The sequence below is a fragment of the Crocodylus porosus genome, unplaced genomic scaffold (assembly GCF_001723895.1).
Source record: "Crocodylus porosus isolate Cpor-Errol unplaced genomic scaffold, CroPor_comp1, whole genome shotgun sequence".
Lineage (NCBI taxonomy): Eukaryota > Metazoa > Chordata > Crocodylia > Crocodylidae > Crocodylus > Crocodylus porosus.
In genome coordinates this window covers 43,869,884-43,881,647 of record NW_017728906.1, presented here as the reverse complement: position 1 = coordinate 43,881,647, position 11,764 = coordinate 43,869,884, and the positions used below count along the sequence as shown (strand labels likewise).

The window sequence follows — 11,764 nt, the reverse complement described above, 5'->3', positions numbered from 1 at the left end:
GTTTGTAGAAAAGGTGTTAAAGAGGAGACATGATAGCAGTCTTCAAATATTTGAAGGGTTGCCATAAAGAAGAGGGAAAGCACTTCTTTTCTCTCTGCAAGAGAGGAGGATGCAGACCAATGGCTTGAAGTTGCAGCAAAGTAAGTTTAGATTGGATATCTGGAAAAGTGCCTTCAATATTAGAACAGCAAGGCAGCGGAGTAGACTGTCTAGGGAAATTGTGGACTCTCCATCACCAGAGGTGTTCAAGAAGAGCTTGGGCAGCCATTGGTTGGGGATGATCTAGGTGTAGCTATGCCTGTGTTCTACTATAGGTATTTCCCATGCATCTGGGCTTTGTTGGTTGTCCCCTCCCACCCCGCATGTCCTTTCTGCTACATGTCAGGGTATTTTTAAGCCTCCCTTAGAGGCATTGGGGGTTGGCTGCAGCAAAGGCTGGGGATTGGGGCTGGGCTTATTAAGCTCAATTTTGACTAAGGGGTGGTGTGAATGGAATAAAATGATCAGTGACACTATTTTGGTCTCAAATCCTAATTTATTGAACACTTAAGCAATACCGGTATTTAAGCACATCCCCAAACAGTCTATCAAGATATTAAACAACCTTCAATAATCCATAAAGGTATTCTTAGGTAGGCTTTCTGAACGATGCATGACAACTCAGCTAGCTAGGTGTTGTCGTGGCACTGGGCAGTCGTGGTTTCAACCAGCATAGTCTTCTCTTGTTCAGTGACAGCTTCCCAAACTTAATTTTTTTCCTTAGGCTTGTCTACCCTTTTACAGCCAGCCCTCTTTTGTATGTCCCATATGCGGTCATGCTATATGTTCTCACCCATTACCTTTGACTGACTGCTGTTTTTTCCTCATAATATGTCACCCCCCCATTCTGTTTTTTTTCAACTTTCTTATTACTAAGTTACCTTTGGGCTCATTTTGCTTTGCTATTCCTTTAGGTTTCTCTACATCCCACAGCTATCTACATTCTGTTTTGCCTACAAGAGTTGTTTATGCTGTCTAAGTACTCCTCTCCTTGCAGCTAATGAGATATCCGTTCCACAAAATGGCATTGGCTAGGTCAAGGCAGCTTGCAGGCCGACAGGCTGTGCCAATGCTCCTGCTGGGGCCAAAGTCAGGGGTTCCTGGCTAGAGGGCCCGGTCCCTTGGCTCAGGGTTAGACCCATCACCACATCTGGAATCAGGAAGGAATTGTACCCGTGGTCAGTCTGGTATGGGTGGTGGGGGGCATTGGTTTTCTCTGCAGCGGGCGGGGCATGGCCTCTCTTGAGCATCTGTTGACAACATCTCATAGAAGCAGGATGTTGGCTGCTGAGGTTCTCCTGCTTGAGCTGTGGCAGGTTAGGGCACTAGCTCTCTCGTGTCAGCAATAGGGGAATCTTATTATGTCTAGCTGAGATAGTGGTTTGTATAGCATGTCTTGCATAGGACTGGGATTGGACTAGATGCCCTTTGGAGATCCTTGGGTTCTCTGTGACTCTAGGATTCACCTAGGGTGGCCATCATAGAGGACAGTCTGGTTTTGTGCTACTCTGTCCTCTTTCCTGTATTAATATGAAACTCAACACCTTTATGTCCTCTATTTTTCTCTTCAACGCATCAGGTTTTGTGTGAGTAGAAGACAGAGGACAACTGGCCTGTCCTCTATGACAACCACCTTAGCATTCACCACTTGCCATCAAGCACCCAGGGAACTCCTGGCTGCAGGGAAGCATTGGGGCCAGGAAAAACAAGACTCCCAAGGACAACTGGATCAAGACCCCTGACTCCCAAGCTGGAAAGGATAGTAGCCTCAGGCTCCTTACAGCAGTGCATCCCAAACTTTTCCTCAGCACGACCCCATTTTTGGCCCCATTTCTTCAGCATGGCCCCTCACTCCCAACCCGCAGCCCCCTATCCCTGGATGCTGTAATCCCAGTTGGGGTCCCCCTTAGAGCTTAAACCAACCTCTAACGCGCTCTCCCAGCCCAGGCCCTAGCCATAACTATGCCCGCCCACCACTCCAAGGAGGGAAGGGGCGGAGCTCTGTAGAACGCGCCACTCCAAGCCCCGCCCACGGGGTGGATAAACAGGGAGTCACGTGGTGGTGCCATGAGGCTCGGGGAGTAACGCACGGGCGGAGGGGTTGGCTCTGTAGAACGCGCTGACTCCCAGCCCCGCCCATCACGGCAGGGCGCGGGCAGAAGCAAAGTCACGTGGTGGGCGCGGCGCGGCGGGTGGAGCGTGTAGGCTGGTGCTATGAAGCGGAGAAGAGTGGGGCTCGTGGGCGAGAGCCAGGTAGTGCGCATGCTTGGGGGGGCAGGTTGCACAGCTGCCGCGAGTGCCCCCCGCCAGCCGTTGAGATCCGCTGGGGATGGTGACGTCACCGCCCTCTGCTTCGCGCCGTCTGGGGTGGGGGAGGGCGGTCCCGTCTGAGGAGCCACACGGGGCCCCTGAGGGAGAGGGTGCACATGACCTGGTGGGCTTCCCTTTCCTCCTGCACAGGTGCATCAGGGCCTGGTCTTGCCCCCTTTTCTCACATAGCTGTTTTAGGGCTGCGCTGCTTTCTGCCCCCTCCGTGTGGCTGGATGGGGCTCTGCCACACCTGTCACAGGTACTGGATCAGGGCCACTGGATGTGGCTGGGTACTGCCCAACCAGCCTGGCAGGCAACCACGTTGAGCACCACTTGATTTAGACCCCAGTAGGCTTATTTCTGCTCTCATCCCCTGCAGTAGACCACCAGGTCTTACCTAGCGGCAGGCTGGAATGACCTGTTTAGGGCCAGAGGTTGGCCCCAGGGGGCCAGGACCTGCCTGCAGTTGGCACTTGTCTCCATAACAGCATGGTGAGAGCAGCTGAATCTTATGGCCACCAGATGCGGTAGCTCCGTGGGCCGGATCAGGCCTATGGGCCATAGGTTGCCATCCCCTGATCTCACCAGTTTAAATTTTATCTGCTGGGATTTAGGATCCCCAGATTCACTGATCCCACTCACTGTACCAGCCTGTAACAAGGAGCTGGTCTCTGTCCCAAGCAACTTACAGTCTAAGTAAAGAATTTTACTTTTTATACCTTTATTTTCACTCTTGCTTAAGTGGGGTGTCTTGGATGTGGGTCAGGATCCAGCAAAAATCTTATTTGGGAGTTTAGGCACCAAAGTGCAAATTTGGGAGTTTAGGCACCAAAGTCCAAAATTGCAATCCGGAAAGCCCTCTGTTAAGCTGCTGCCACTTCTCGGAGATGGATAAACACTTCTAGTGCTTCTTGCTCTCTAGAAAGTTCCATGGTTTCTTCCCTCTGTGCAGTTCTTTCCATTCTGGCTCCCATCTGCTATCTAAACCTGGATCCAGAAACTAGGCATCACCCTACTTGAGTCCCATTAAGAGGCACAGTAATGCACTGACAGAATCGGACTTCTCTGAAAAATATGTTCTTTTTTTAAAACATGGTCTCTGGAGGAACCAGTGATGCCTGCCTAGAGCACTTTTCATAAAAAGTCAGAGGCCCGTATTCAAGGCTCTCAGCCTGAGGGGTGTCAAGCCCATGTTTCTAGTGCTAGGAGAATGCCTTGACCATGAGGCTGGAAAAGTCTGACTAGGGTCTGGTGTCTTGCTCCCTCTTAAAGCTGTGCATGGTACAGCCAAGACTGTTAAGATTCATCAGGTGAGAGACGGAGAGAGTTGGGTTTTGAAGCAGGAGAAAGAATCTGTGGTTATGGCACTTATCTGGGAGTTGGTATTTTTGGATTCCAGTTCCTCATCTTAGAACGGTTTCTTTATTTTATATAATAGCAGTTGGGACAAAATGTAGATACAGTACTGGACACATGGACTAGAACACAGGATTTCCCATTCCTAAGTAAATGCCTTAATCACTAGACTACAGTCATCTTCCCTTTTCTTCTTAATCTCTCTGGCATGCGGCAGAAAATGCAAGGTGCTTACCTTCGGCAGAAGGGGTGAAGAGTGCTAGCTTGTATAACCTTATGGTCAGGGTACATTCCTTAGAGCTGAGAAATAACTCAAGCTGAGCAGAGAATTGAACTCTGTTTTGCTCTTTGACTGCTCTAACAGAAGTCAGCAACCTGGCAGTTGCTGGTTGTGTGCTAGGTATGGCCCACAAAGAGGCTGGATCTAGCCTACAAAGGTCTGACCTGGCTCACAGTGGCATTCATCAATGCTGGACTGCCTGTCCCCTCTTCATTGCACCACCCCACAGCCCTCCCTGCTGCTCAGCCCTCTCAGCTGCTCTTTGTGTCTGCACCCTCACGGCTGATGGGGCTGGGGATCAATGGTGAAGGTAAGCGCAGGCAGTTTGGGTTTTTTGGAAGGTGGAAAATTGTGGCCTACAACAGGGGGCTAGGTTGCAAATTCTGGCCTGCAGCAGTAAAAGGCTACCAACCTCTGCTTTAATTGGTATGTTATTACATAAAATAATAGTGGGCCCTTTGCCCAGCAGCCCTGCTTTATTTAATTGTTAATTTCTTTTTTTAAATTGTGTTTTTAAATCAGGATTCACTCTCAGACTCCAGAGCTGAAAAGAATACCATAGCAATAAGCTGCAACTCCTCTGTACCTAACCTTTTGCTGGTCTTAACTCAGAATGAAACTACTTCTATGCTTGCTTCGCTAATGAATGTAATTTATTTTAAAAAAATAAATTTAATTGATTTTTTTTGTAGGGACTGTAACTATTTTCAATCAAAGAATCATCCCAATTTAAAGGATTGCAATCATTTAGAAAGTCTTGGAATTATTTTTTTAAAAATACTGAAAGCTACACTATAACCAGAGGGCATGCTCAGATCTGAGGGCATTCTCAGAAGGCAAAAGCTAAGTGTGTGTATAGCTCTTCATATTTTTGGAGTGCTGTATAAATGACCAATTAATTTTCAGTGTACTCAGTGAGGTAAATGAAACCCTTTTCAGAGGTGGGAATTGACACAGAGAGAGGGAATGTGTTTTGCCTCTGGTCATAGTGCAACAAGGTTGGGCTTAGAATTGAGTTCCCATCTCTGAGGCCCTTGGTTTGAAAAACCTCCTAGATGTATTTTGCTTTCAAAATAAAATTTAAAAATGTTACTGAATGGAGGGAGACGGACTTGTGCATAGAAAGGAATTTGGGGGATTGGTACTGGAATACAAATAAAGGATCATTGCATATTAGCAAAGATTTGTTCTGTGTCCTGTTTCAGAAGGCTGAGACCAAAGAGGAATTTGTTAAAGTCAAAAAAAGAGATTTGGAGAGGCTTACAACTGAAGTGATGCAATTACGGGATTTCTTACCCAAAATACTGAATGGCAGTGTCTTGGAGAGCTTCCAGAAATCACTTCTTATTGAAACAAGTGAGTTCTGTTACATTAGCAGCAATTGTAAATACTTTCAGTACTTACTATTCTGAAGACATACAGCACAATTTGAATAAATGGCTTTAGAGTTTTGTTCCTGCTTAAGATGTTCCAGTAAAGAACTGGATTTGTGTCCAGCAATAAACATTTTAATTTTTATTACAATTTAATAAAAATTACAACAACAAGCCTCAAATTGAAAAATAGCTGAAAGTAAAGACTTTAGTTATTCAATGTAAGCTGCCATTTTCAGGCAAAAAGGAAGGTCAGAGAAATAAGGTCAGGAAAATATTCATTCTGCTTTGCAAAAATGGGAAACGCCTTCTTTTTTTAAACATGATTTTAAGTGATTTGCAAAATGTATTTTAAGATATGCATCTCCATACTTTTGTATTTTTTTTAATTGCTAGTCTTTACAAATTTCAGATGGTGCTAGGAGGTGGAGGCATGGGGATAGTGAGGGCAGGCAGCAGGGTGGGTAAGTGGTAGTGGGCAGGAGTTAGGCTGCTTGACTCCCCCACTGTCTGCCCCCTGCTACCTGCTCCCCTGCCACTGCTTGCCCCTCTGCAGTGGTAGGGGAGGGTGAATTTAAGATAGCACTCCAATAATTAGATTCTATACATCAAAATTTATAATAAATTTAAAACAAATTCCATGTATAGAATCTAAACATTGAGGAGGTGTCGTCTTAAATTCAAGGTTGGCTTTTGATTCTGGTTTCCCTCTTTTCATGCGGGTTCTGTATGTGCAAATTTGCTCTTATGCAGTTACCTTTTTTATACCAGAATTTTCTTATGCGATCAGTGTGGGGGAAGCCCACAGTCAGCTGCTTTGTGCAGTGCATTGTAGGAGTTATGTGCACCAAAATATAGTCTCCCCTGTGGATCGGTGCGCCTCGCTTGTTGTCCGCAACATGTGTTTTTGTAGTTGCTAGAGGTGCACTGATGCATTAATCCAATATCGGATTGGTACTGACATAAAGAAAATTTGCTGTATCGGATATTGGCCCAATGGGGCTGATAATTTGGCCGATAAATGCCTGTGTTGTGTGCAGCTACAGCGCAGCACTCAGGCAACGAGGAGTAGAGCTGGCAGCATGGAGAGCTGCCTTCAACTGGTAAGTTGGAAGAGGTGGAGGGAGGGAAGGGGCGTGGAGGGGGGCAGATCAATGCCTCCTGTGGTGAGGGAGGCAGGGGCAGGGGTAGGCACTGCCCGGGGCAGGGCAGGGGGGGTGGGATGGAGGCATGGCTCATGGGCAGGTGTGGCTTCTGCCCCTGCTTGTACACCTGGAGGGTGGGGAGGATGTAGCCCCCCAGGGCTGGGCAGGTGGGCTGGAGCCGGTGCTGTGCAGCTCATCTCAGGAGGGGATGGGCTCAGCACAGGCACCGATGGCACTGGGAGGGGCTGCAGGCATCCCAAATTTCACTGTAGCTATGCTCCCAGCACTGCCACTGCTGCCAGCCACCCAGCGCAGCCCCAGCTCTTCCTGGCACATGGGTTGAGGCAGGACACAGAGCAATCTTTCTAGTGGTGATAATACAATAAAGAAAGAGGGCATCTGTGTATGTATTGTGAAGATAGTTTGGTTAGAGGCAGACTGCAATAGGAGTGTTTAACCAGCTTTGGTTATGCAGTTCCTCCCATTGTCCAGTTAGACCTTCTTGTAAACTATACGAAGTGGTCACTTACCCCATCACAGACAATAGCATTCATGAGGGCTAGAATAGTTTCTATGTCAGTGAGGGCTTATCTTTCATAGGACAGATTTCTCTCACTCCTGTTATTCTTGAAGATAGTGAAATCACATTAGTATGGGTTTGCCTCACATTATTAGTCCATAAGTTCAGTTGTATGTATATGGTGCCACTTGCCAGATTTCACCTGAGATTATTCCATTTTTGGTTCAAGTCAGTTTATTCCCCCATCAAAGTATCTGAAGGGAAAGTAAGTCCCAATACTATCTTGTTCTCTCTGTATTGAACTGGTGGCTAGACTCCAATGACCTCCAGAGAGGGATACAGTTTATAACCCCTTCTGTGATCACGGCGTATATCACAAATATTTGAGAGAGCCTGGGGAGTCCACTTGGATTCATACAGGGATTTGGCACTATGTATAAATGTAGTGGAATTCAGGTCAGCTGTGTAGCATTTTTTCTTATTATATGCTTGTCTGTTAAAATCTGCAACAGTATGTCAGCAATGCCCACCATAAATAAGCAAGGAGAAACGTCTTCATCCTCTTGTCACGAAATCGAATAAGCCTTGGAATTGGTGTCACTTCTGTAGAAGAACTGTTGTTACTTTTCACTTCTTGATAGTCAGCAACAACCAGGTGGATTTTTAAAGCAGTTTATTACCAATCTCAAGTGGTTACTTTAGAAGTCTGTCAATAAGTTGATGTTCCATTATCGTGGGACACCGTTGATATATGTGTGCTACAAAAGACAGAAGATGTCTTTTGTATCAGGGAAGTTATGACTTTGCAGTTATTGATGGGTATCTTCCTTCAGCAGTGGTATTAAGGCCTTGGTGTATCTTTCCAATACCACTGTGTTTAGTGGTACGGGCCAAGTTAAACCTCTTCACTCCCTACTGGCAGAGGCAGTTGTCACATGGTCAGAGTTAAGTTTTGCACCATTAGATATAGTAATTTCACATCTGAGTACACCAAGGAAACATGCAGGTGCCCAGCAGTGGTAGAGAGTGATATTAGGTGTTGGAAAGAGGCACTGAAGATCTCCTGAGCAGGTGGGACATAAATTAGGTATGTGGTGTATCTGGAGTTGTTGCAGACTGTGATGTTATGAACAACCATTGTGAAACCAAAGGGAATGCCTTGCCTTCCAGAGGGCGAGGGGAGGTGGTGTTATTTGTTCTTCAAGTTTGAGCAGCCAGACACAAGGGTTGTAAACAGTGCACATGGTGATGCTGCAAGGCTGCATTGAAGCCCTAAGGGATCACTTCAAAGTACCAGTAACAAGAGTTAGTGGCTTAAAGACCAGCCTGTCTTTCAAACATGGGATGAAGGAGATAAATGGGGTTGATATCAGGTTGGTTTTTTGTACCAATCATAATATCAGATACCAGAATAGAAAAATAATTTCTCATTGAAGCTAACCGTAAATAATGTAAAATGCTTTTTGCCATATAGAAAGGACAGCAAACAACCTGCCAAACACCCAGATGGAAGAACACCAACATCCCACAAAAACCATAAGAATGGTGAAAAAGTGCTGGATGAATTGAGCTGTATCTCTTACAGGTGGCTCAGAATTGTCCTTCCTATCAGTGTCAAGTGGAATGCCAGCCATTGGTACCCATGCCAAATAATAACACTTTTAATAATAAGCCTTATTCCTGATGCTTTAGGATATCACTTTTGTTGATATGATTGTGCTTTTTTCCTTTTCTTTTCTTTTAAAAAGATTCGTATTATTTTTAGTCAGCCTTAAATTGAGGGTATGTTGGTAGCCTTTCTAAAAAGGGTGTGGGAGCTGCTGCTCAGAAGTGCACAACAACTGTTGGACTGTACATGTTATTAGAGGTGCACTGATATATCAGTTGCATATTGGATCAGTAATGATAAAAGGAAAATTAACATCGTCGGCAATCAGCTTTTTTGGCCCATGTAGCTAATGATGTCACTGATAAATGCTGCGTGTAGTTTGGTCCTGGCTCTGGTGTGAGCCCATGGTTCCAAGCTCCACGCAGATGGAGCCTCTGTCTCTCGGCTGCGGGGGCTGCCTGTCGTTTTTTCAGGCTCTGGGGGCCGGGAGCATGGCCACCTCCCCTTGTGAGGTTTGCTTCCTACTGGGGTCTCTGGCATGCCAGCTGAAGAAGCTCCAGGCCGCATTCCAGAGACTGCGTGCCATCAGGGACTGTGAGCAGGAGATCGACTCCTACTACCAGGCCCTTCTCCCCCGGGAGGTGGAGGTTAGACCTCGCTCTCCCTCCAGGAAAAGGGAGGACTCGGGGACCTCCCATTCTATCCAGCCATGGAGTTGGACCAAGGTGGATAAGGGCCCCAGGGCCTGCCGCACCAAGGCTTCCACCCCGCTGGAGCTTTGCAAGGGGTACGAACCTCTTGCAGCCCTGGCAGAGCCTGCTGTGTTGCCAGCTCCTGCAGGCAACACAGACACTACTGTAGCTACCACCCCCGCTCTCCCCAAGACAAAATGCAAAGTGTTTGTCGTGGGAAACTTTATCCTGAGGGGGTAATCTGCTGCCTTGACCCCTTAGCCTGGGAAGTTTGCTGCTTCCTGGGAGCCTGCAGCTGAGACATTGTGGAGAAGATCCCTAAACTCCAGCCCGCCAACCACTATCCCATGCTCTTTATCCATGTGGGCACCAAGGACATGGCTCGGAATGCTCCCAGCCGGGTCATGAGGCGCTACAGGCTGACCTGCTCCCCCGGTCTTTAAACAGCTTGCTGGGGGATGGGGGAACTACTGCCACTGCTGGCCCACAGAGCAACCCTTGCAAAGCCAGCAACCCAAGGCATATAAGGGAACCCATCCCTGCTGCAGCTCTGGAATAATCTGTAGGCAAGGCAAGGGCCCCCAAGGGGACACTTGCGTGCCTATACACAAATGTCAGGAGCTTGGGGAATAAACTATGATGTCATGGGGATAATGGAGACCTGGTGAGACTCCACCCATGACTGGGCCACAGGTATAGATTGCTATACCCTGTACAGGAGGGATCGAGTGGACAAAAAGGGCAGAGGTTTAGCTCTCTATGTCAAGGAAAGCTACGCGTCCCTGCAAGCCGACATTGGCACCCATGGTGGATGACTTGAAACCCTCTGGGTTAAAATCCGTGGGGAACATAGCACAGGGGATACTATGGTGGGAGTCTATTACAGACCCCCTACCCAGGGTCAAGACCTTGACCAGGAGTTTACCAGGGAATTAGCTGAGCCACGTGCTCCCAGTGCATGATTGCTATGGGAGACTTTAACTACCTAGACATCTCATGGGAGGAGCACTCAGCCAAATCCAAGCAGTCGCAAAGCTTTCTCTCATGCGTAGATGACTTCTATCTGATGCAGGAAGTCTATGGACCGACGAGGTAAAGCGCTGCTTGACCTTGTACTGGCAACCGGCAATGACCTAATTAGTGACCTAACGAACGAAGGGAAGCTGGGTGACAGTGACCACGAGCTGATCATCTTCACCATCTGCCATAAAGCTGGCAAGTCAATCAGTAATACAGAAGTCCTTGACTTCAGGAAAGCTGACTTTGACAAGCTCAGGAGGCTTGTCAGCGAGGCCCTAAGGGGCTACAACCCAAAGGGGAGGGGAGTTCAGGACAAGTGGTTGCTGCTCAATGAAGCAATCCTGGATGTGCAAGCAAAGTCCATCCTGTCTCGGAGGAAAGGCAGTGAAAGGTCACAGCAGCCCCCTTGGCTCTCCAGGGGACTGGCGGACCCCCCGCGTCTTAAAAGGAAGACCTACAACGGATGGAGGACTGGAACCACCACCAAGGAGGAATACTGTGCTCTGGTCCAGATCTGCAGAGAGCAAACCAGGAAAGCCAAGGCTGTGATGGAATTCCAGTTAGCTACAAATATCAAGGATAATAAAAAGTCCTTTTTTAGATGTGTGGGGAGTCAGAGGAAAATCAAGGGCAACATTGGACCCCTGCTAAACCAGATGGGACAACTGATAACTGATGCCCATGAAAAAGCAAACATGCTAAATGGGTACTTTGCATTAGTTTTTCATCAGTCCCATGGGATTTCCCTGCCCACTGTGGATCAGGGAGGCCCAGGCGAGGGAGATTCCTTACCCTCCATCAAAGCTGACCTTGTGAAGGAACACCTTGACAGGCTGGATACCTTCAAGTCAGCCAGCCCTGATGGTTTACACCCCAGGGTACTCAAGGAGCTGGCAAGCATCATAGCTCAGCCCCTGGCATGGATCTTTGAGAATTCCTGGTGCTCTGGAGAAGTACCTGAAGATTGGAAGAAGACCAATGTTGTGCTAATCTTCAAGAAAGGGAGGAAAGTAGATCTGGCAGACTACAGGCCCATCAGCCTGACCTCTGTCCTGGGGAAGGTCTTGGAAAAGATTTTCAAAGAGGCCACTCTTAACAGACTAGCTGACAGCAATATCCTGAGGGATACCCAAGACAGGTTTGTTGCGGATAGGTCTTGCTTGACCAATCTCATTTCCTTCTATAATCAGGTGACCTGTCACCTGGACAAGGGGGAAGAGATTGATGTCATATATCTTGACTTGAAAAAAGCCTTTGATCTGGTATCCCACGATCACCTCTTGGCAAAACTGGCTAATTGCAGCCTTGACCTCACCATGATCCATGGGTCACAGTAGGACCCAGAGAGTGGTGGTTGATGGAAGCCAGTTGTCTTGGTGCATGGTTACCAGTGGGGTCCCTCAAGGTCCTGTCCCAGGGC

General features: G+C 47.5%; 1 protein-coding gene across 1 annotated transcript in view; it reads left to right on the top strand.

The window, feature by feature from the left end:
- Positions 1–5,025: 5,025 nt before the first annotated feature.
- The window catches only part of HSF2BP (heat shock transcription factor 2 binding protein), a 50,523-nt gene continuing 43,784 nt past the window's right edge, over positions 5,026–11,764 (top strand). Inside the window, exon 1 of the mRNA XM_019557115.1 lies at positions 5,026–5,341. Coding sequence (XP_019412660.1) covers positions 5,041–5,341 — 301 coding nt within the window. The 5' untranslated portion in view covers positions 5,026–5,040. The remainder of the gene's footprint in view (positions 5,342–11,764) is intronic.